At 38.4% G+C, this 26,392-nt stretch overlaps 1 protein-coding gene across 4 annotated transcripts in view; it reads left to right on the top strand.

Annotated features, from left to right (window-relative positions):
- sytl5 (synaptotagmin-like 5) overlaps positions 1–26,097 on the top strand; it is a 30,299-nt gene extending 4,202 nt beyond the window's left edge. For 2 of the 4 annotated variants that reach the window (XM_086091120.1, XM_086091121.1), the window contains exons 2-18: positions 10,687–10,960; positions 11,666–11,881; positions 13,110–13,222; positions 13,302–13,419; positions 13,713–13,853; positions 13,966–14,065; positions 14,143–14,260; positions 15,806–15,906; positions 16,130–16,225; positions 18,067–18,132; positions 19,528–19,706; positions 21,104–21,206; positions 21,278–21,439; positions 22,184–22,292; positions 22,426–22,564; positions 22,639–22,847; positions 23,948–26,097. In XM_086091120.1, the coding sequence (XP_085947246.1) occupies positions 10,845–10,960; positions 11,666–11,881; positions 13,110–13,222; positions 13,302–13,419; positions 13,713–13,853; positions 13,966–14,065; positions 14,143–14,260; positions 15,806–15,906; positions 16,130–16,225; positions 18,067–18,132; positions 19,528–19,706; positions 21,104–21,206; positions 21,278–21,439; positions 22,184–22,292; positions 22,426–22,564; positions 22,639–22,847; positions 23,948–24,090 (2,229 nt within the window). In that variant the 5' untranslated portion in view covers positions 10,687–10,844 and the 3' untranslated portion in view covers positions 24,091–26,097. The remainder of the gene's footprint in view (positions 1–10,686; positions 10,961–11,665; positions 11,882–13,109; positions 13,223–13,301; positions 13,420–13,712; positions 13,854–13,965; positions 14,066–14,142; positions 14,261–15,805; positions 15,907–16,129; positions 16,226–18,066; positions 18,133–19,527; positions 19,707–21,103; positions 21,207–21,277; positions 21,440–22,183; positions 22,293–22,425; positions 22,565–22,638; positions 22,848–23,947) is intronic. The other 2 variants (XM_086091122.1, XM_086091123.1) reach the window with 2 other exon arrangements.
- The last annotated feature ends 295 nt before the right edge of the window (positions 26,098–26,392 follow it).

The following is a 26,392-nucleotide window of genomic DNA, read 5'->3' as shown; positions in this document are numbered from 1 at the left end:
TCACACTGCAGGCACATCGGATTTTTTTTTTTGCCCAAATGCGACCTGTATCTGTAGCCAAAAACAGCAGTTGGTGTTCTGTCCTTGCGTTCCAGATTGGACCCCCTGCCGGGCCAGTTCTGGCAAATGAATAATCTATTTAATTCTTCATCATGTACTTTACTGTACGTATTGATACTGTACATAGTGTACGTGCCAGGGAGAGAAGGGAAATGTGACATGGAGGTGATGCCTCAGTCGTCGTTGTCAGGTGTCCTCTTGTGCCTGGTGTGAGATGTTTGAGGCCAGCTGTAGGGCGGCCATTGTTGTGATATTTATTCAGCGACGGCGTCTCAACTGTGCTGAAAAGTCAGAACGACCGAATGTCTTTCAAACATCAGCGCGTGTGTGATTAATAAATATGTTTGAATACACTCAGGGTGGCGTCACTTCAGCTCAGTTGAAGCACGGTGCTCTTGTGAGTGACAAACGTGTGAATTTTAGGGTTCAAAGAAGTGAATGTGAATAAATGGTGGACTTGAAAATTCTTTGCAAAGTTACTCTCATTCTTGCATTTACTTTTTCATGCAACAGATAATTTTAATCTTGTAGCAGTACAATTTTTTCTGAAAGCCTTACAGATATTACAGCTATTAGTAATGCTGACTTTTTTTCTAAAACAAAATATTTTTTATTTACTTTTTATCATAGCCTTACAACATTGTACTCGTAACCTTTGCAAATTTTCTTAGTGACATATAATTTAATTTTGGAAATATTTTTTTAAAATAGAAAATTATGACTATTTTTATATCGTTACCACTTTTTCTAACTCTAACTTTAACACGTGCTTGAAACATTATTATTGCTTTATCTTTTTTTCTAGAAAAAATAACTTTGTTTTTGTAACTTAAATGTTTCATTGAAAAATTATAACATCATACTTTATATGAGTTTCCTAATAAAATTGTCTTTTTTTTTCTACAAAAAATTATTGTTTGCTGGTTATAACTTTTTTACATTCTAACTTTTCTTTATTAATTATGACTTTTTTTTCTTCCAGTAGAACAATTGGACTAATTTTATATCATAACCATAAAATACAACAACATCTTGGTTTTTCGATTTTTTTTCCTGGGAATTTCCCAGCGTTTCTCAAAATAAATTTGTTTATTTTGTAACAGTATGACTCACCTTGTCAAATTGACATTTGTTTATTTATTGTTTATTGGCTCGGTTGCTTCTCTAATCTTACAGACTTTGTACTCATAACTTTCCAACTTTTCTTGATTAAATATGACTGTTCTGGTCAAATTCCTACTTTTTTTTTTAAGGAAAAAAGAACATTGTGGTTATTGTCATGTCATTTCGTGAACCACTGTTGCCCTACCTTCATAAATTTAAAAAAATCTAGAAAACTTTAGTACGATTGCAATGTTTTTGTCAAGACTATGACTTGATTTCTTGAACACTTTATCTTCATAGCATTTAGACTCTAATCAGATTATTGGCTTTTTTTTTCAAGAACCAGATATGTCAACTTAATTCTCATACATTTTCGACTTTTCTAGATACAATTTGACTTTATTACCATAATGTTACGGTTGTTTTGTTTTTTGTGCAAAAGCATAATTTGATTTTCATATCCATTCTACATTTTTGTGACATTCTAGTTTGACCTTTAAGTCTTTTTTTCTAGAAAAAAAATCTGACTTTATTTGAACTTTTCCCCTCTTAATAGTGACTTTGCAACTTTTTCTAGAAAAACAAATATAACTTTATTCTCATATTACTGAATCTTTTCTGGAAAAAATATCTGTCGACAAGAGGTTTTTTTTGTGATCTCACTGACATCTGACAATATCATTCTTATGAAAAATACACAGAATGACTGGCGCCATGTAATGAAACTGAATTAAAAAGATGGACCGCCTTAACGTAGAAATTAGACATACGGTCAAGAGTGCATGCGTCCGCCAAGGTCAACGTAATCCTGTCTGAGTGAAAATTCTCGACGCAGTGGTTGCCAGGACGATATAAACAGTTTAGCAGAGCGAGATGAGGATCAAGTGGAGCACCTCTCAACCTCTTTGTAAATGTGAATGCGCCGCTGTGATATACGAGACAGGAAATACGTTTTGGCCGCTTTGGCTGTCGTCCAGCAGATGTTGTGGGTCACGAAGACGTGCGTAAGCATCTGTTGCTGTCACTTTTACGCTTTTGGAGCCGTCTCGTGTGCGACTTCGAAGCTTCTTATGCAACTGTGTGAATATGAGCACTCAAAATCTGTCTGGGCGACACTGAAAGTCTTTTTGTTTTTCTTCACCAGCAGCGAAGCAGCTGTTGTCGCAGTTCGAATACTGTGAAGTCGTAAACCTCTTGGCTTCTTTTCATTAAAGATTCTAGTGAAGTTTATAGACCACCACGCTATGCTGCCCCCCCCCCCCCCCCACCTGTAATACAGTGAATTTCCTCGCTAACTAAATATTGCAGCAGCAAAAAACAAACTCATTATTTTCTGCGTGAGTTAACAGTTATCATGTAGCCGGTTTGACCTGCATTCATGCAAATCTGTTTTAAGATAAAGAATAAATAAGACACATTTCACTTGATCGTAGTAGAGGGGCATGTGAGTTCCAATGATCTTGGAATTTGCAGGTAGGTTTGTTTGATTGGATTGAGGGAAAAATTAGAAGTCACAATTTTTTTGATTGATCTTGACATCATGATTAATAAACACGATTATTCAGTATTTAAAAAAAACTTTGCTCAAAACTCATCAATACTTAGTAACTTAAAAGAACAACCCTAAAATAAATTAATAGTAAGTAAAATAATATACAAAATAATAAAAATAAACAATAAAAATACAACACATAAGGCAGTCTTTTTAAAGGGAAAAAGAGGAGCTTGGTTGACTGTGTTTACACCCACCACGTCACAAACCAGCTTGCATGCAACTGTAAAAAATACCAACACTGGATCTAACCCACCTTCGTGCAGATTTAATCTGCTCATCGCATCAAATTTGTGCTGCCAATGAAAATAAAGCCTTAATCTCAGACATGCAGATTTTTCTTGGAAAAAATGTAATCTCTTTGTTTATTACTTTTCACATTATTTTTATTTGATTATTATTTATCAGTAAAAAAAAAGAAAGAAAAAAGGTAAATAATGTAATAAAATTACTCATCTATTTTTTTCTTTTAAAAACATGAACGCTTCAACTTTTTATTATTTAAATCCTGTTATTTAAAACAAATTCAGGGTCCTAACACTAATATTAGCTGTGAAACTGATTCCAAAACTTTTTGGACCACAAACTTTTAAAAAACAATTAAAAAATCCACAACCACCACATTAGGTACAACCAATAATTATGCTCACTTTTTATTGACACTGTAAGTGAAGTCAAAATGTTTGTTATTGTGTTTGCAGTATGCAATGATGGATGTTTGTCTACGTGAGTGAAATAAACTCAAGGCATCGCCATTTACGTGGCATCACTTTATTATTCATGAGCAATCATTACATGCCACTTTGACCTTTTAAAAGCTGCACTTTATTCCAGTTGTCACACCTGGAAGCCGTTAATTGAACAGATTGCTCACACTTTTTCCTCCCTCTTCACATGATTATGATGATTATCTTCGTCTAGTGTTTCATCCATCTATTATATTATATCTCTTAGGTCAGAGGCCACAAGTGCCACACATTACATGAGCCACGATGATGCATTTGCAACCACTCTGTTTGAAAGACGTGTAGCCGGCTCGCCAATGATGGCCAATGCGTGCAGCAGACAGGAAGGAGCGCTATGAAATATTCACGCGCGAGCGCCTTGCTTATCAAGGCGAGGCTGCAAAATTGGGTTAATAACATCCAAACCGCTGTAAACATGCACACTGGAAGCAAAAAGGCTCCTCAAGTGGCTCACAAACAACACTTTCTATTGAGAAAGATGCATGTCATTAACCAGAGTCTATTAATTTTCGTCATTTCTGTTGTAAAGTCCAGACGGAGGCCCACCAACAGCGCAAGTCGAGCTTAATTTGATTCCAAGAAGCGCTTCAAGGGTGCACTCAACTCAAATGCAATAATGGAAGCGATTTCATCCGACGTCAGTCTGAATCATCTCATGGCTGTTTCTGCTTTTAGCGAGAGGATGACTTGCTGGCAAATGAAGACCGCTCTGAAAATGGTCTTATTTTGTAATGAATGCATGCAACTGCTTCTGCGACCGCAAAATCATTTTTAAAGTCACAGCATGTTTTCGAGTCAATGTTGAGCATCCTCGTCCGGCCTTTCTACTGTATGTTGTTCACTCCCGTCAACACGACTCAATAAAACCAATCATCTATTTTCCTTCCTGTGGCCCCCGCCTCTCCTTCAGCAGCTTATTTTGGGAGGAGTGGCACTCATTTCCTGAGCCGATGCCAACCTCTCTTTGCTTTTAATTAGTGGCCGAAAAGACACAAACAAGCCATTAAGGGGACAAGTTCAGGCAGGTTCACATGTGGGCGCTGAAGTTGGAGAAAGGCGATATGTTGATACAGCTACAACTATGAAACAAACACTTTGGGGGTAAAAAAAAAGAAAAAAGAGAGACAAATGTAATGCCTGTGACATTTTTTGCATTCTTATGGACAGAACAGCACGCTGTTGACTGCAAATAGAAAGTAGCGAGAAGTTGGATGGTTTCGTGGCTGTGTTCACAGCAAGTGGCTGAGGTGTAGGGAGGGAGATGTATGGCTGAGATAATGGATGCATTCTTGCTTCACTTCCTTAAAAACAGCTAAGTTGGCAAAACCTGTACATGCAAACTCCACACAGGAAGTGACACATTTTGCATGTTTTTTTTTTTTACCCACGGCACAGAACATCAGCTATCGGGATATTGCATCGTTATCTTCTTTCTATTGTATCAATACACCAACATTTTATATCAATAATAGGAATGGAAGACAATATCACAATTGCCACATACAGTAGACATAATTACCTCTCATTATATATTATCCATACACCACCTTCAGATATTGATACTAGGAGTAGACAAAATCATGATATTAGGCAAAATATAGAGTATTGTAAATCAATAAATACATGTTAAAATTCTTCTTCTGTTTTGACTATACTAATAATAAGTCACAGTGTCCAATGACTCCCATCACCGACCGGTGAGGTATTTTTAGAACACACATGTCGTCCTTGGGGCTAACTAGTACCCGCTTGCACCCCAAGGACAATACACAAAGCAGTGTCTTTTTTCGTCCCCCTCTCTTTTTCCTCCATCTGTAACTGCTTTCTGAGAAACGTTAATTGGAGGAAATTAACTTAAAAGAGGCGACTCGTTTACTCAACTTGCGAGCAGCCAATCATATTGTTTCCAGCTTCGATGTCTTTCAAAAAAGAAAAGAAGAACTCATTACCGGCGATTATGGCTAAAAGAGTACATCTTGAGCAATCGTCATCGCATGTCCAAGTGTTTACATCGGTGACTTAAGTAAACATACAGTTCAATGCAGTGCGTCCCTGGAAACACAACGTGGCTGCCAGGTGTTGCGCAGACTTGATTTAGCGGGTGAGCCCTTCAAGCAGCTGTGAAACGGAGCATTATTGACCTCATGTTGCTGCATTTTTTATGTTTTTCAACACTCCAACTCGCCTGTGTGTGTATAAACTGCATGTGCGGTATGGGTCATCAATTCCCGCTTGAATTATTCAGGAGGAAATCGTCTGCGTCAAAGGGGTGTCGATTCCACATGACAGCTGCAATTAGTGTCATGTGTAATCGCTCATGACATTAACACCTTATTAACACTGAAAAAGTGTCAATCAAATGAGATCACGGTATGACAAAAAAAAAGAAGCCTTTACGTAGATAACGCTGATTTTTTTAATTGACGCAGTCATATGTCGTGGTGTGTTTGAGTCATTCCGTGACCACGCTTGTAGTAACTTCAGTCAGTTGTAGCTCAGATTAACTAATTGAAATGAATCGGAATGCTTTTAATACAATCCAGCCCCCCCTAAAACACCAACAGTCTTTTTTTTTATAATAAAAAACAGCACTGTACAGCATTGCACTTTATACAAACATACAAAAATACCTTGATTAACTCATTCACTGCCATTGACGGCATAAACTATTTATATTAGTTTAACTTTTTTCCCCCACTTTTGTTAACAAGAGTATGAAGACCTAGACATTAAAAAAAATATATACATTATTCTTTTTTTTAAAGAAAAGATTATTAAAAATTAGGGGCGTCAGGCGATTAAAATTTGTAATTGTAAATTAATCGCATGACTTCAATAGTTAACTCATGATTAATCACAAATTGTATATATGTTCTAAATGTACAATCATTTTCTTCTAGGTTTTCATACTCTTGTTAAAAGTGGAAAAAAAGTAAAACTAATAGAAATAGTTTAAATGAAATTTTGACGTCTATAGCCGTCAATGGCAGTGAATGATTTAATACCATATAATGTATTAAACACTATTCCCAACATTTTCTGCTTTGATTCAATAGACTTTGTGCTGCTCCTTCTGATGTGCACACATTGGCCACCAGGAGGCAGTGTAGTACATACACAGGGTGCACAAACATTTGCCTCTTTTCCCTCTTCACTGATTATGTTCTCTTCCATGCACCCGATGAACGCGTATATTATTCCTCTCACGTTGCTCCTCGTCCGTGTGCCGCCGAGGACACGTCTGCTCTTCAATTAGCGGGCTGTCGTGCCGTTTGCATTTGAACATAGACGCCCGGCGCTAAACAACTTCCAAAGGGGCGCGCGCATGTGCCCCCGCTAAGGCTTCAAGTCTGTGAAAATCCACACATTCCTCTGAGCTACGTTTTTATTGCAAGGCTCGCCAGTGCATTTATTTGAGCTGAAAAGCCAAACTTTCTGTCGTCTCCTGTTTGCTCAAGGGCACAGTCAATCGGAATGTGCGGGTTGTGTGTACTCAGGGAGGACACCTTCTGTGACATAAACGCACACACTACTGTGAGATAAAAACAAAACCAGACTCAGTGATCACGAACTGAGCTGTCAGAGATGCAGAACGTGATGAGTTAAGAAAGGTCAAGTGAGGTCATCAGTAAAACCCATAAAGTTAAGGATAAAAGCTAATGGGGCATATATTTTACATAAAAATACCTCTATTTTAACAGAGAGATATTTAATATCAATGTTTAATATTTGTTTACCAAATCCTGAGTCTATTTGAAAGGGTTACTCATCCTATTTGCGCTGTAAAACACGTAATAGTACAAAAATTGAAAGCTCCAATTACGAAAGCTACGTAAATGTAGTACACTTATATAGCAATTTGTTTAGCTAATCATATATTGTCCATTTAGCAAGCCTCATATTCATAACGTTGGAGTGTAACACAGTCGTACACTGGCCAACGGCAGAACCCAGGGTGGTGTTTTTTTTCATGTTTGATAAAGTTTTAAAGCCATTCGTGTCATATCTGTCGTAGCATCTAGTTAGCGCTAAGCTAACCCATGAGCATTTATCTCTTAGGTCCAGTGTCCACTTTCGCAAACTCCCTTCGTGTGGGGACGTTGTCAGATGCCAACAGTGTTGATACACTGCCTAGATTGAATTTATTGACTGATTGCTTAACAGTTCAATATGATGCTCACGAGCCGGCTAAACATTGCCGTAAACACGCCAACATTTCCTGATGCCGGGTCTCCGAGATCGTGCGTCACATCACACGCGCTGCCCGTCGATTATTCCTGTGACACTAGTACACACGAGAATATCCCTTAACAAAAAGTAGCATACTTTAAGCATATAATATACCCAAGTTTATTTTTCGAGTGTATTTATTCTTGTACTAAAAGTAAACTTCAAGTAAACTCCTTGGGATTCAATTGGAACATTTTAGTACAGTAAGTATATCATAAAGTATATTAATAATAATAATAATATAATATATTTCATAGTATATTTAAGTACACTATTAAGTATACTTGAAAGTATACTTTGTGGTACACTTTAGTTTACAGCAAAAAGCTCAATAATGAATTGAGCCAGCAAACACTGGTACTAAAGGTGGCGACCTTAACCTCTAGGCTATCAAGCCACATGTTCTACCGGGCTTTATTAATATATGTAACGGATCATTTTGGTTCCTTAGCAAGTGCCTTCTATGTACTACAGTATGTAAACTTTTAGTATATGTTTTAGTATACTTTACAAGTACACTTAACATTTACTTGGTGCAGTATACTTCCAATAAGTACAAGAAAAGCAAACTGGATGTATACTCTCCTAATTTTCAGTATACTTCAAGCACACTTAAATATACTTCTTTTTGGTAAGGGATGCTATGATTCATTCTCACTCAATTTTCGAAAAATTCCGATTCAGCATTCATTTCTAACTCACATCTCAGCCGTGTGGGCTACTGTATATTTGAAGCACAGGAACTATTGACTATTTATGGTTCGAGGGTAACTGCATTCATATGATTGGAACCATTTTGTGGCAGAAACTACAAGCTCTCATCAACCTTGTCCATCAGCAAAAATAGTACAGTAGCAGTATGACATTTGATAGATTTATTGTAAAACACATTAAAATAAAATAAGCACTCGTTTTAATAAATTGTTCTAATAAACAATAATTGAAATAATTTTCTGGGGCTAAAATTTGGAATATGAGTGGTTCAAAGTCAAAAGGCATAATTGAAGAAGATCTATTCTTTGTTTCCTACTTGAAATTCCCTCCGTGGCATCTTAAAGGTGAAAGAAAATCTCCTCATTGATAGTGCAGCTGCAGCTCAGCTCAAGAGGCAGCACAATAGTTGATAATGAAGCCACACGGCTTCATTAATTGTCAGAAAGGGACGAGATGAACTCGGGGAAGAGGCTGTCGGCAAAGAGGGCGGAAAGGATTTGAGGCATTGGAAAGAAAGCGTTCTCATGAGATTGCGAAACCGTTCCCAATCAAGTCAAGATACGGAAGTTCATTAGTGTGATTGTAACAAATCTGCAGTGCGGCACCGCGCCATGGGGTGGCGCTTCTTTGTTTTTGTGTGCATGTGTAGGGTTGGGAGGGTTACTTTTAAAATGTAATCCATTACAGTTACAAGTTACCTGCTAAAAAATTTAGTTAGTAACGTAATCCAAGTACCATAATATTAAAGTAATGTAACTGGATTACTTTTGGATTACTCCAATATTGAGTATGCTCATGAAGACAAAATAAAAATAAATATCACCACAATATATATTCTATACAATGTGCCCCTGCTATTTGTGGGTGATAGGGACCCGGGGCAGCCTACAAATAGCAAAAATCCTTGTGTAATTAAAAAGCATGTAGGCTATTGATTGATTGATTGATTGATTGATTGAAGGCCATATGCTGTTTTCAAACTGTCACTGAAAGCAACCACACCTCACTGTTTAATAGATAGATAGATAGATAGATAGATAGATAGATAGATAGATAGATAGATAGATAGATAGATAGATAGATAGATAGATAGATAGATAGATAGATAGATAGATAGATAGATAGATGGATACAATGAAGATGATGATGATGCACGACATCAACTGCAAAAATAACTTTTATCCCAATCACAAGTATATGTTGTGTATGATGTTTAAATAGTGAATTGGTGGGAGGAAGATTTGTTTGGAAGGTGTAACTCACATTATGGTTGTAGGCTAGCGGGCTAGCTAGCAAGAAGCTACAGTGCGTAGCATGCCGCTGGACTCTCAGCTCAAACTTTCGCTCCGAGTAAATTCCAGTAAGTACCGGTCACCATTTCCTCCTCCCAACCGTGAAACCTTTTCAAACTGCCCGCATGTGGAGGACACGACTAGTCAGTTCGTTCATTCCCACCTCCCCGACATGTAGCAATGGTCCCACTCGCGCGGGCGTGCACGCGCTCTCTCTCACTCTGTCCTCTCTCTCTCTCTCTCTCTCTCTCTCTCTCTCTCTCTCTCGCTTGCTCTGTCTCTCTCTTTCTCTCTCTCTCTCTCTCTCTCTCTCTCTCTCTCTCTCTCTCTCTCTCTTTCTCTCTCTCTCTCTCTCTCTCTCTCTCCCTCCCTCTGTCGCACTCTCTCTCATCATACAAATTGTAATCCCTCGAAGTAATCCCCATTTTTAATAAATGTCCCTGTGATCTGATTACATGTTTTTTCCTGTAACTGTAATGGAATACAGTTATTTTTATGTTTGCATCTTGATTACGTAACGGCATGTATTCCGTTACTCCCCAAGTCTGAGCACTTCTTCCGTTTTCGAAGGTGGATGTTTTTGATGCCGTGCAAGGCGGGCACCGGGCAGGCCTACGGTAATTGTAACACGTGGTGGTGCCAAGCCCATCGTTTTTCTCTTTGTCTTAATGCGATACGCTGTATTTTCTACCATTGTCCCAATACTTTTGTCCTTATAATGTTTAGCCCAAGGGTTGTGGGTTCCCTAGCCCTACAAAAGTGAGTGTATTATTATTTGCAATTAGAGACTCGTGTCTTGTCATTAACAAGAAAAGTCGAGCTGATAGCTGTTACACTTTGAATGTCACCACCAATTAAATGTGACCTTACAGCCATAACAATCATTGTATTCCTATTTTGAAAATGCCAAGCGCATCTAATTGGGCTTTTAATTCTCGCAAATGCCAGCTAATTGTACTGATTTTTCTTTTTGTCTGGTGCCATACAGGCTTCACTTGCAGAAGTTCAGACAACCACTGGATGTGAAGCTTAGATGATGGATGTGATGGAAACAAAGGCGTGTGGGGAAGTAGAAGTCGGCGTCTACCTCCATACGGCGTCCCCGCTCGGCTGATTCCACCGCATGCGTGTCGAACCCAGGCAGCGATGGATGTGGCCGACGACCTGAACCTCTCCTTTCTGCTGGAGCACGAGCGAGATAGCATCCTGAAGGTGCTGCAGAAGGACGAGAAGCTGAGGAAGCGAGAGGAGAAGAGGATACGGTGAGAATGTTACTTCACTCTCACCATGGGCTGAACTCGCGCGAGCTTTGGTGTCCAAAGTATGGCCCGGGGGCCATTTGCGGCCCACCATCTATTTTTCAGCGTCCTGCGTCATATACTAAAAATTATTTATTGTCGGCTAAAATAATAGTACAATTAATTTCAAAACCCTGTGCTGAATTAAAGACCATTCATTTTAGAAGCAAAATTAGTCGACTCTACTTTCTGCTATGCGTCAAGGTCCGATTTATAAAGATAACATATTAATGATCCTCAAGTAACTGTTTTAATAATGGTCAGCTGCAGTGTGATTTTGTTTTGGTGATGAATGTGGAGATGGGATTCCATTGCTGTTCATTGGGATACAGGTCCGAAATCTTGAAAATTCCTTAACTTTTTATCGAAAGAATCTATTGAAAAGACATAAACAATGTATAATTGCTTGATTGATTGATACATTAAAGTTTTTTTTTTTTAAGTGGCCCTTGCATCCATCCATTTTTCTCTAAGTGGCCCTCAAACAAAGTGTGGACACCCCTGGTTTAACCTGGCTCTCAGAATGAATTGGTCATTGTGGTGGCAGAGATTGGAAATCATTTTTAGAATCATGTAGAAAATGAAGTGAAAATAATGAAAAATTTTAATTTGCCATACTGTATTCATTAGTTCGAAATTCCTATGACTTGATGTCCCCCCCTTGTCTAGGAAGTTGAAGAACGAGCTGCTTGAGATCAAACGCAAAGGCCCCCGGCTACCGCGGGAGTCGGCGGAGCGTCAGTGCGCCCGCTGCGTCAAGACGCTGGGCCTAATCTTCGACCGTGGCGAACTATGCGACGAGTGCCAGCTGCGCGTGTGCAGCGAGTGCCGCGTCTCCACTCCAAGGCAGCGCCAATGGAAGTGTAACGTGTGTGCTAAGATCTCGTAAGTGACCATTAGACCACTGCGTGTGTGTGTGTGTGTGTGTTTGCGTGTGTGTGTGTGTGTGAAGGCCTTCAGGTGCTTCAAGATGATCTTCTAGCATGGTGCTCACCAACCTGTTTGAAACTCATCATCATCACATTATCATCATAAGGGGCATCACACCTGTATACGCATAATACATCTACAACATCATCGTCATTACATCATCATAAAGTACATAGTGACCGCATAAAACTTAGCACACCAAGAGTGGCTAAAATGGCTAAAACATCATCATCATCATCATCATCATCATCATCATCATCATCATCATCATCATCATCATCATCATCATCATCATCATCATCATCATCATCACATTACCATGATAAGTGACATAGCAACTGTATACGTATAATAAATCCATAACATCATAATCATTACATGATCACCATAATGGTCATATTAACTGCATAAAACTTAGCAAACTAAGAACAATTAACAATTAAAGCATCAGCAGCATATTATCATGATAAAGGACATAGCAACTGCACCGATAACATCATCATTATTACATTATATTCATAAGGAACATAGTAACTGCACAAAACATGGCAAACTAAGAGTTGCTAATATGGCTAAAACATCATCATTATCATCATAAGGGTCATAACAACTGCATACGCATAATAAATCCATATCATCATAATCACACTATCATCACACGGGACATAATAACTGCATATGCATAGCAAATCCATATCATCATCATCATCACATTATCATCATAAAGGACATAATAACTGCATACGCATAATAAATCCATAACATCATCACATTATTATCATAAGGGACATAGTAACTGCATACACATAATAAATCCATATCATCATAATCACACTATCATCATAAGGGACATAATAACTGCAAACGATCACCCAATAAGAACTTCTTTTTTTTTTTTTGCTCGCTTTTGGGCTTACATGTTCATAAATTGTTATTGGTCAATGCTCAATCACATGGCCGAGGCATGTTTTTTTTCATTGTGTAATTGAGATGTAAAATGAATAGGGGTCAAAAGAATTTAACCACTGTGCAAACTCAAAAACAACAATACAATAAAAATACTGAGCTGAAGTTTCCTGAGATTTACTGGATGGTTTTGTTTCTTTTAACGTTATCTATGTCTAACTGATGATCTTAGTCTTAGCCGCTCTCGATGAGCCTGTTGTTTCTATTGTGTGCGCAGGGAGTTGAAAGTGGTGACGGGCGAGTGGTTCCTGGAGGAGCGATCAAAGCGCTTTGAGCACAAACTGTTGAGCAGTGACGTGGTAAAGCAAACAATCCTGAGCAGCCCGACAGGTGAATTTCACTCGTGCGCTAATGCATCTTATATGGCCTTTTCTAAACCACGTCCATCCTCCACGTGTTTTATCCCAAGCCACGGAGGATAGAAAATCCCCAGAGAACTTGAAGCTCCGTCCTGAGGCTGGGAGGGTCGGTGCACCGAAATCCAGCAGGAGTTCCAAGCATCTTGTGGATGGACTGAGAAAGAGAGGGTAAAACTGACGGGATTGATTTGTTTGCTTTGGTTTTCAATGTGAGGAATGAAGTCAGGCTACGTTCAAATCTTGCTTTGCTAACTGATATTCTGGCAAACATGCTAACTAAGCAACCAATTAGATGACTAATTAACCAACCGATCAACTAACTTAACTTACAGATAACTTAACGATTGACTCACTGCCTGACACTGACTAACCAATCTAAATAATAGTAATAATTCTCAATATTGTATGTGCTTCCCGTACCCACTAGTCTGCACGTGTATGCGTTTGTGTGTTGATGACAGGAGGATGAGGATGGATAAAGCGGGCAGCAGACCCCTGAGGTCGGAAAACGGCATCGGTGGCTCTAACATCAAATCCGCATCCGACGGAGACGCTCACAGCGTGCAAAGCGTTTACTCTGCTCCAAGTTATCATTCAAACAGGTGCTGAAAATGATGTCAACTTTAGCTTAGCGAACGCCGTAGCGCAAATGCTGTATGCGGGGCTTGACTTAAGAGTGGCATTTTACTATTTCCTGTCACTCATGTCTCATAGCAAAGGCAGCGGCGCCTCCGAGACGCCGACAGCGCTATATAATCGACGATCCAAAACTCCTGACAGATACTCCACTGCCAGCAGCAACCGGAGGGTCAGGGTTAGCCAACGCACACGGAAACACACAACCATGGCACTATCCTGCTTCATTTGTTATAACGGCTATCTTGTTTGTAGCCTGACGGAGCGGAGAGTGTTTCCAGCTTCCATTCCAGCGGCGGCGTGCCTGAGAAGAAAGCCGCAGGGAATCATGGCGCTCCGACCATTTCTGTGTCCCAGGCTTCGGTATCATCGGGTCGGTACTGTCCACACGGTCTAATTTAGATCCCATACAAGTTCTACATTATAAACAGCTCAAGTAAAATGATGCGGCGCAGGCGATAACCAGCACAATAAACACATTGTTAAACAGACACTTGTATCCCCTCCAGTAACAGCTGCTGCTATGAAGTGTGCGCAGTTCCTAAGTAACCTCAGCAGCCTATAAAAAGAGGTTGTAAAAGGTGCATCGGTGCATATCACTTATAGTTATAGCGCACCAATTCTGCCCAAGCACCTATTGTAGAACATCTTGTCAGGATGTATCAAGTGCTTATTGACGTCACACCGTGGTCAAATATGGACACCGACAACCCATCAGATAATTTTGTTGTCGTTCGTCTTAAATGGTGCAAGGTTGTGTTTTTTTTTTTTTTGATCTTTGAAAAGACACAGGCACATCATAATATTCATAATATTTGATAAATTTAAATTAGGGGTGTCAAAATGTGTGTGTACATTTTGAGTTAATTTAAAGTTCCTTTAATGCCACTAATTTTTTTAAGGTGCGATTAATGACCACCGCTTACTAGGAGAGCCTGTACTGGGGGAAAAGTATTTGAGCAGTAATACATTTAATAATAATGCAAATATTTGTGCAGACTGGGGTCAAGTTGTGTTTTACAATTTTAAAAATGAGCAGAATTTCACAAGTTACTTCATGTTAAAGATGAGATCGCTCTTAATATGAAAAGAGAAATGCACTGAGTTGTCACCAATGTCTTACAAATGCAATTATGCCATCTAGAGGCAGAAAAATGACCTCAACACAAATCAATATCACACTTGTTTTTTTGCAGTACAGTACATCTTTTTGATTTTAACTCAATTTTATGAATTATTACAGCCAAATTTCTATTTTTTTTTCTTTTCACTTTTATGTTAACAAGAGTATAAAAACTAAGGAAACAGATATAAAATTTGCAATTCATTGTAAGTTAGCTATTGAAGTCATGCGATTAAAAATTCGCCTGACACCCCTAATTTAAATATTCCCAGTCTAGACTAAAAGGTTTGAATCATAGCTCATAAACCGATCTCAATAATACAAAATCTGCTTACAAAGATTTCGTCACAGGCGTCCAGCAGGGTTCAATCCTGGGTCCAATTCTGTTCTGTCTTTATATAAATGATCTACCATCTTTGTGCCAAGGCTACAAGATTATTATGTATGCAAATGATATAGTGATTTTTGTGAAGGGTAAAGAGCATTCAGAGGTTGCTGCACACTTTACAAAGGTCTTGGTAAATGTTTCAACTGCCATTTACTGGCTAACTCTTCCAAAACGGTTGCTATGCCCCCGCCCCCCAAATGCATAAAAGCTGGAAAATTCAAATTGTAAGTGAATATATCACATGTGAGAAGAACTGCAGACCCCGTCAGCCATTACATCTGCATATTATTATTAATGTTTAATTTCCAGATGCAGCTCATTCTTCTGAGTCTCTTAATCAGATGTTTTTATTCTTTGATTTCAATATTTATCATTAAGGCTTCTTCTGTTCTTCTTTTGTCAATCAGATCACAGTCGCTCCGAGATGGACCTTTCGGCCGCAGGTTCCGAACACAGTGACGACACCTTCAGCCTCAGGAGCCGCTCCGTGCCTGGCCTCAATGAGACAGTAAGTGGCATCGTTAATGTGTAAATGTTGATGTGAAATGTTGAATTGTCTCATTGACTTTATGGGAGCTAGCTGTACACACACACACACACACACACACACACACACACACACACACACACACACACACACACACACACACACACACACACACACACACACACACACACACACACACACACACATCTGCATCTGCCTTCACATTCAATATGACGTTCCACAGGAGTTGTCCGACCAGGACGCCGAAGAAGACATCGACGCCCTGATGTCGGCCCACAGTCAGACGACAGGGCGCCACCTCAGCAACGCCGTGTCCACGGTAACGACACAAACTGGCGCTAACCTCACCTGGTGGGGAAAGCGTGTGTTTGTGTGTGTGTGTATGCAGCCTCGTGGCGCAGCGCAAACACGTGCGACACCTGTTGCGTGTGTCGACTGTGTAAATAGGCAGGGAGCGTTCAGGCATCACAAAGACAATTCTGCTGCTGTACATACACAAGACAGCTAACTCAACATTATTGTTTTATGATATGATAACGTTGATGGTGGCGTGTCTGAGATACACACCTTACAGTACATTGATGGAAGGTGTGGGTGGAGGATGTGGTCAATCGTAATCCAAACAATGAACACACAGGACCTAATATTTTAAAGCAGACAAATAAAACCATAGTCAAATAAATGTTTAATTTTTAAAGTTTATATTTTGTAAAGTTACAATATTACAAGAAATATGTTCTTTTTGTTTTTTTATAAAACATTTGACATTGCAATTACATGTAACATATTACAGTATATTTTTTTTTTAAAGAATAATGACCACAAAAAAAAAATCACAAACTTACTGTTATTTTCATCATCATAAGTTTTGTTTTCACCAATTTCCATATTGCACAGTATCTATCACCACCAACAATCAAAATGAGATAAATGTAAATTAAATGAGAAAACTTGCCTCACTTTGCAAATGTTTCATGGAAAACCCAAGGTTCCACTATATTACATTTTGTGATAATAAAGTTGTAATTTTATGAGAATAAAGCTTTTAGATTACAACCAAAGGTTATTATGTCCTGGGAACAAAGTTGTATTATTAAAAGCCAACGTTTGACTATTACTCGGAAAAATTCATCTTTATTTAGAGAAAAGCTTAATTTCTTTCAAGAAAATGTTAGTATAGTTTTTTTCAGAATATTCTTTTCCAACATAATGGCATTTTTTTCCTGAAAAATATTCCCAATGTTCATAAATTTGTCATTTTAAGTCATAATTTTATCGGAATAAAATTCTAATATTACAAGAATAAAGTTAAGAAAACAAAGTCAGGTTATTTCTAGAAAAAATAATGTTGCAAGAAAAAAGTTTTAGAAAAAGTTTCAGTCTTATGAGAAAAAAAATGCAGTTGCATTATTTAGACCAGAAAAAGTGTGAATAAAATATAGTGATATATATATTATTTTTAAAGTCATAATGATCTAACCAGAAAAAGTCATGTTAAAAGAAAGTCAACTACGCGACGTCACTTCTTTTAAACTGTCTCCAAAATGTTTGTTTTAGTTTATTTAAAAAACAAGTTTTAACTTATGATTACAAATGTTTAATTGAGTAAATATTATCATTAGGTTTGTAACTGAACAGCAAATACTCTACTGTATTAGTGATGCCAACAATCCACACATTAGCATATGTGATGGTTAGCATGCAATAATATTGTGAGTAATAGCATTTCCCTTAGCATTTTCCTCAATCCATACCCCCACGTAATTCTTTATTATCTGTATAAGTAATAGAAGTAATATTTTAAGCATATAGCAGTGCAACTATATGGACGTAATGTGATATGATGGATGAAGCAGAGCAAACACGATGAAGGAAGTGGCCTTCAATTTGATTATGTGCGCTCATGCTGATTTCACGGCCAATTCCGGATGAACCGTAATCTCTGTATCTTGGCTCTGATAATCGCCATGGTAACCGAGTGTCATGTTGTTCCTGGATGTACTGCCGGCGATCTCTGCAGCCCGTCCTCGGGGGCCCCGGAGGGTTGATGGTTGCGGTGGGGGTTACTTCTGCTTCATTTCCGTCTCTTCTACTGACAAATGTCAAAAAGGCTCAGTTCTATTCTCTTTCTCTTTTTTTCTCTTCTTAACCCCGTGCTAGTCTTCCACTCCTGCCTCAGAGAGGAGGTGGGCCTTCCTCAATGTTCCCGACTCAGACGCTGAGACAGTAAGTCTCACGCTCCACTTTTTCCAATCCATAGTGCAATGTGTGGCATATACAGTATACCATAAAAGGGTCATATTCCTTGTTTACGTATTTTGTATACAGTCAATTTCCAGGAAGGAAAACAGCATAAAGGGTTAACAAAAAGCCGTTCTAAAATTTAGAAAATGGTCTTTACTTAGCAACTAGACTAGGTGCAATTTCTACAGAAATTGCGTGGGAATGCTGAAAGCTGAATGCTAATAGCTGAATGCTAATAGCTGAATGCTAATAGCTGAATGCTAATAGCTGAATGCTAATAGCTGAATGCTAATAGCTAAATGCTAATAGCTGAATGCTAATAGCTGAATGCTTATGAAGGAAATTGAAAGATAAATGATGCGAAAATTACAAAGTATTAATCGTAGTTGAACGATAAATGAATAAAAATAACACCTGAACTGCAATCTGTCCAAGGTGGAATTCGAATCATCGCCTACTGTTCACTGGTCAAAGCTCAGCTGCATTAGCTGAAACGTTGTCCAAGCGGGGTTTGAACTAAGATCTTCCGGTGTGGCAGGCAAATGCTCAAACCACTGTGCCATTGCTGCCGGAGAAGAATTTATGACATTGTATATAATTGTAGTGAAGAAGTTTGAATATAGAATGGAGTAAAAACTTAATAATGACATATGACATCAAAAGTAATTGATGTGAAATAATTTGACAATGATTAGTATTCAATATTGCATTTGTACCAAAGAGTTGTCCTAGCGCGGTTTGAACCACTGACCTAACTTGTCTTGTTCAAAATCATGGTCTATGGCGTATTTATATTGACAAGTGTCATGTGATGCTGAATTGGGGACACATGCTTTTAATCATTTCAGTGAAATTATAAAGCATTTCCTGATATGATAGTCAATTGGTTAGCATGTAATCACTTAGCATAATTGCCATGGATACATTTGCTATGTACAGTCGGAGGGGAGATTTGAACCCGTGACCTCCTGGTTACTGGACAATGCATTTGACCAAGTATGCTACTGAGCAGTATCAGCAAGCTGGTAATAATGATCAGTTGGCGTGAAAAGTGGGACTTAGAAAAAGTTCAATGTCAGTCCCATTGAAAATGAATTGGGAAAAGTTGATATTTAATGTTAAATTGTGCCAATACTGTAAGCAATGTGAAATCAGACGATATACAGGCGCGAATTCTTGAAGTTGAAATATGAACGGTGTAAATCCAAAGTATCATGTGGGAGTTGTTTCTCAGCAAAAAAAGTGAGGAGAATAAAAATCACAATCAGGACATCAACAACGTCATCTCACCTTCTCTCCTCTCTCCCGTCCGTCTGCGTCTTCGTGGTGCCCTCGGAGCCATGATGGACCTGTGCCTCTCTTGTCTGCGCCCACCAGAGTAGCATCAGCAGTATGATGAGCATGTACAGCGAGACGGGTGACTATGGCAACGCCCGCGTCAGTGGCGAGATCCTGTTGAACATCAGCTACAGCTACAAGACGGGCGCTCTCAACGTGCTGGTCAAGGAGTGCCACAACCTGGCCACGGGGGACGAGAGGAGGCAACGCACTGACGCGTGAGGTCACACACACACACACACACACACACACACACACACACACACACACACACACACACACACACACACACACACACACACACACACACACACACACATACCAGGCAGCAACACTTCACTATGTTAGTGTGAGGTGAGCATGTGGCTGCTATTGAGTAGAAAACTGTTTGCAGTTTTCAAACTCCTAGCAAGATTTGAAAGTAGCATCGACTCCAACCAATGGAGTGATAAATTTTTTTAAAGATCATTTCAAAGGGGGAACTCAAGTCACGGTAATTAATTTGCTGTTTGTGGAATATGAATTAAGCAATTAAATCCACCTGTTTTTATCCATCTCTGGGGGCGGCCATTTTGTCACTTGCTGTTGACTAAAAATGCTGCCACAGTGCTTAAGGGCTCAGTTTGTGAAGTCACATGACCAAACTCAGCAAATAGATGAGCCGTGATTGGTTGTTACCTGAGACCTTTGGCACTGTGATTTCATCATTATTCGACAGCAAGTGGCAAAATGGCCGCCCCCTGAGTTGGATAAAAATTTTGGATTTTTCTGCTTAATTAAAAATCTACAAAGGCAAAATATTAATCATAATGCCATGTTTAGACTGGTGGGGGGCGCATAGAACATATTGTAAAGAAAACTTTTGACGTGCCTTCCCCTTTAATATTAACTCATTTATTGCCATTGACGGCTATAGACGTCAAAAATTCATTTGAACTATCTCTATTAGTTTAACATTTTTTCCACTTTTGTTAACAAGAGTGTGAAAACCTAGACTTTTTTATTGTACATTTAGAACAGATATCAAATTTGTGATTAATCGTGAGTTAACTAGTGAAGTCATGCGATTAATTACAATTTTAAAAAATGTAATCACCTGACACCCCTAATTTTAATGATCTTTTCTTTTTCTTTTAAATCGCGTCAGGCGATTAAAAATTTCAATTGTAATTAATCACATGACTTCAATAATTTACTCACGATTAATCCCAAATTGTATATTGTTTTTTTAGGTTTTCTTTCATACTCATAAACAAAATTGGAAAAAGTGTAAAATTAATAGAAATATTTCAAATTAATTTTTGATGTCAATGGCAGTGAATTAGTTAATAATCGGTGTTTCCCTAATTAGCTAGGTTTATTATTAACCTGGGATTAGTTCATGGTAAGGATTAATGGTTAGGGTTAAGGTAATATCCAGCTTTGGACCTTGAGTGCCCCTATCCTGCATGTTTTAAATGTTTCCCTCCTCCAACTCACCTGATTCAAATGATAAGCTCATCAGCAAGTTCTGCATCATATTGATACGATATCACTTTTAGACAGTCACAATCTCATTAGATGATATTTTTGGTAAATCCAAAAATATATAGTGGCCGTGCTTGTTTCCTGACAGTTACGTGAAGACGTACCTGCTGCCGGACATGTCGCGTCTAAGCAAGAGGAAGACCAGCATAAAGGCCAACAGCATCAATCCTGTTTTTAATGAGAACTTGAGGGTGTGTGCATTTCATCAACTTCGATTTTTGATTCACTTCAAAACTGACTTGTGTCTTCTTCGTTGGTGTAGTATGTTATCAGCCACTCGCAGCTGGAAACGCGCACCCTGCAAGTGTCTGTGTGGCATCACGATCGGTTCGGACGCAACAGCTTCCTCGGGGAAGTAGAGCTGTCTTTTGACTCCTGGGAGTTCGATTCCCAAATAGATGAGTGGTTCGGTCTGCAGCCCAAGGTAACAACTCCACTCCTTGAGACTTCTAACTATGGAGTACCAAAACTGCCAAAAATATGAATAAAAGTACAAATAAAAATGGATATAAAAATATAATTCAAATATAAATATAAATAAATAAATAAAAGCAACTATATATATATATATTCATAAAGAAAAGTACAAATAAATACAAAAATCTAAATTGAGACTCAAAAAAATAAATATAAACATAAATGTGGAAATAAAAAAAAACAAATGGATTTAAATATCAATCAATAAATAAAAAGGCTTTGCTCTCATATTTATTTATTTCATGTGCAGACGCTGTCAGCATGAAATGCGTCATGAAATGTTATTCAAATGAGGGGGCGGTCCTAGGCGCGTCTCAGTTTGCCAAAATATAATTCTATGTATTCATTCTTGTATTTATTTCCACATTAATTTTTATATTTATTTTTTGAATCTAGTTTTTTTTTTTTTATTTGTACTTTTATTTATTTATTTATGTATATATTAATTTTTATATTTATTTCCACATGTATTTTTAGATTTATTTTTTGAATATCTTTTAAACATTTTTTTATTTTATTTATTTATTTTTGTTGTTTTTATCTCCATTTATATTTATATTTAATTTTTGAATTATATTTTTGATATCCGTTTTTATTTTCACATCTCTTTATTTATTTATTTGGCAGTTTATAGTCCTCCATACTTACTTCGTATTGTGCAAAATGTACAAGTGACGACGTGTTTGCGCAGCTGGAGAGCAACATGGACGCCGCCATGCAGTACAAGGGAGAACTGACTGTTGTGTTGAAGTACATTCCTGCAGAGAAGAACCTCATGCTGCCTCTGGACCAAGTACAAGGTATATTCACAACTATAGTGGTGCCTTGAGATACAAGTTCAATTTGTTTCATCGCCACACTCTTAGCTCAGAACAATGCGACCATATTAGTAGGACAAAAGATGTGTTTTTTGGTGCTGTCTGCTTCCTTCAGTGAAGAAAGGCTTCCTGAAGGGCAAGAAGAAAAGCACCTTCACACCACCCAAAGGGGGCATGGTTGAGCTGCTAGTCAAGGGGGGCAAAAATTTAACTGCTGTCAAGTCTGGAGGATCGTCTGATCCTTTTGTCAAAGGGTGAGATAATAATCACGCTTATTACTATTAAAGTTGTCGTGTTCAGTCAATGTGTTGTATTTCCTCGCGCGCAGTTATCTGCTCCCGGACAGCCAGAAGTCCACTAAGCACAAGACGGCGGTGGAGCGGCGCACGGTGAACCCGCAATGGAATCACACTTTCACCTACTGCGGTCTGCAGCCAGGAGACCTCAACAATGTGTGTCTGGAGCTCACCGTGTGGGACAAGGAGGCGCTGGCCAGCAATGTCTTCCTGGGCGGAGTCAGGCTGGGGGCCGGTACAGGTGTGTACAAGAGTGCAATAGGACAACAGCATAGCTGAATGCAAGGCACCGTCCATACCTCCATCCCTAATTTTTAGATTACATCATCTGTTGATGACCCAGGTCTTCTGTTCATTAATAAAACAGGTGCGGTCTGATGAGATCCAATACATGAGAGCACAGGCTTCCGCCAAGGTTGAAATGCTAACAATAATCAAAAAAGCATTTACTTAGAGTACAGGGGGTAATGTAAGATGCCATGATTTAAAAAAACAAACATATTTGTGTCATTAGTTTGAATCATCATGTGGTGCGACCAAAAATAAATGACCAATTTGGGCCTTTTATTTTGAAATACATTTAAAGACAGGAACATGGGAGCAGCTATCAGGTTTGTTGTGACTCACAACTATGTAAAAAAGTTTTTGCAACTAATATGTTGTGGTCAAATTTGGACATCATGTGGTATGACCTGAAAAAAAAAACAATTATGTATTTTCATTATAATTTTAAAATCAATGTTGGAAATTTTGTTTAGCTCTGTATGTTTATTTGCTTATACATTTCATTGGTTAGTAAGCTACTTCCTGGTTCATGGAGGATGATGAAGATGATGGCGCCATTTCGGGTTCTTGTGACGTAAAGAGCGATTCCATTGTGGCAAAAGCAAAACATGACAGGACATCATTTGCATCTTGAAAAGTTCCATGCTGACTCCAAAGTTGAAAAATTAAGATTAATTAATAAAAAAAAGATTTTTTTTGGTGTGAAAATATTATAAAGCTACAGGTTTGTTTTGTACTTTTATGACGATTGATTATGGGGTGGGGAGAATGGTTCCATCTTGAATCAAATAGCAAAAAAAGGAAAATTGTTTGCTATCTAGTGTTATTTATTATTTATATATATACAAGCAGCATACAAAATAATGTGACTCAGGAATTAAGTCATTTTTGTAAAGTTTCCAAGCATCATACTGTAAAAATGTAATCACAGAGTTTGCCTGGGTTCGTACATTTGATCAATGTTCCGTCGAGTAAGTTGTGAACGCGTAATCAACTCACATCACTCCCGTAACACAATAAGCCCTTTTTGTTTTTTTCTCTACTCGTCCCCTCAAGGCACAAGTTACGGGAACGAGGTGGACTGGATGGACTCCTACGGGGAGGAGCAGCGGCTGTGGCAGCGCATGATTGAAAATCCAGAAGTCCCCCAGGAGTGTACGCTCATGCTGAGGTCCAGCATGCGAAAGTGCACCGCATGAGCCCGAATGGATTACAAACACAAGACATGTTTCCACCAGGTCGTACAGTAAAACCTCATCCGGCTTGTATTTGGACCGTGTTGCGCAATTCTGAATCAAACATGATAGTCTCTCGCACAATTGTTTTTTGTTTTTTTTACACAGAACCTGTGAAAGGCGGGATACTGCCACATCTGTGTGCCCTAACGTTAACGTTGAAACAACTTAATTTAAGCACAATTACCCGTCAAGACAACAGATTTCTTAAAAGATCGTGTAAAGTGAATCCAGAGATCCAAACAGTACGTTGCATACGTCATGTTTCAAGACTGAGAACAATGTCTAAATACTGTCGCAGATGAGCTAATACGATTTTGGTGAATTTGATCGTGGCGCAGGCAGACAGATTCTCAGCCTGACGGAAAAAGTAAAAAAAGTATTTTTTTAATTATTATTCCCACTTTACAGGGACTTTAAAACAAGAACGTAGCTATCCCCAAAAAACCTCCAACCATGTCTTAAAAGTAGTGTATTTAACTGCTAATTGTACTGCTTGGTGGAAACGGGCCAAAAAGGACGAGAGATGCTAAGCGAAGAAACACCATTGACGTTATAAGAAAGGAAAGCATCTCTTTCCGGTCTCACTTTTCCTCCCCAGTGTGGAACAACCGGTCATGCCTTACCCTCGGATCCAAACGTGACCCAAATGCTCTTTTGCCCCCACCAAAACATCTTAAGGAAACACGATGCAGTGTTTGATCGAGATGGGATTCATGTTTTGAATCATTTTGTAGCTATGGTTATCCGATACTTTTTTTTAAAAATATACTATATATGAATCAAAGCACTGATAAATGGTCTGATGTGAAGCACATCATTTCAAGTACAATGAGTGAAAGTGTCTGTTTTATCATAGCTTCAAAGTGATTTTTCACCATTTAGCTGGATAACGGCATTCCTATTGCTAAGCTAGCTTTCCATTTCTAAAAAGCTCTTTAGCACAATAGTAAAGCACCTCCGACAAATGCAAATACAGTGGTGCCTTGATTTACAAGTGCCCCATCTTAGGAGTTTTTCAAAGTTATGAGCCGTCGCTTTTTTAAAATTGATGTATTTCTCTTTAGCTTTGTATAAGCTAATTTGGTACAACCAAGCTTCGGATACGCTGCTACTCAAGTGAGTTTATTGAATGGGGCAAAAAGTCAAATGACGTACAAATACAAATGAGAACACTCAACTGTTTTTTGAGGGGATTGGAATGGATTCATGGGCTCAATTTCAATGGCTAAAACTGATTTGATACATGACTCGTAAGTCAAGGTATAACTGTAAAACGTTTGGGTCCAAAGTTGTAGACGAATCAGACCATCCGTGGACGTGTTGTCGTCATCATCTTAGCTTGCTAATGTTAGCATTTAGCACCACTGTGCCTAATAAGCACAAGCTCACGCAGCGGTCTAGCTAGCATGATTTAGCCTCTTCTCGACTATTAAATTGGATATATCATTTTTTGATAAATATTTCTTTGATGACATTCCATGCCTGCTTTGATAAAAAAAAAAAAATATATATATCTGGCAAAAGTAAATGTTGTACCTGACTTCCAGCTTTGACGTAAATGTAGATAACACTGTATCAGTGTGACCAGTTAGCCGCATGCTCGTTGAGGGAAATATGAACAAAAGAGCACACAGGAAGTTGAGCACTGATAACCACATCATTGGCTGGCTCTGATGGTGGCGCTTCCATCTGACGGGCTCGCCACTCACAAAAAACATGTCGCCAAATAAACGCTGTATAAGCATTTTCCCATGTGTGCGCGTGTCATAGCATAGCATTCCTGCACTACTAGTGCTACTAATACATGTAGGCTACAACATGATTTTAGATGACAAGCTAGTGCAATACCCGCCTGCTGACTTTTGATGTACAGCATGTGTAATCTTGTGTGTCATGTTTCCAACGTGTCCTACCTATTTCATCTCGTTGCAAAAATATTTTGAAAATAAAAATGAAAACCTTTACACATATTGTTTCACTGCATGTTATTTGACAAAGTCAAACCACATATAGAAAGATGAGTTTGAAAAAAACAAACAGTTGACCTTAACTCGTTCACTGCCGTTGACGACCATAGACGTCAAAAATCCATTTGAACTATTTCTATTAGTTTCACTTTTTTTTCCACTTTTGTTAACAAGAGTATGAAAACATAAAAAAATAAAAAAATTACATTTAGAACAGATATCAAATTTGTGATTAATCGTGAAGTCATGTGATTAATTACAATTAAAATGAATTGTCTGACATCCCTAATTTTTAA

This window comes from Leptonotus elevatus, chromosome 12, assembly GCF_054856555.1.
Source record: "Leptonotus elevatus isolate MCC_2025b chromosome 12, RoL_Lele_1.0, whole genome shotgun sequence".
NCBI classification, from domain to species: Eukaryota; Metazoa; Chordata; class Actinopteri; order Syngnathiformes; family Syngnathidae; genus Leptonotus; species Leptonotus elevatus.
This window is presented reverse-complemented; position numbering and strand designations above follow the sequence as displayed.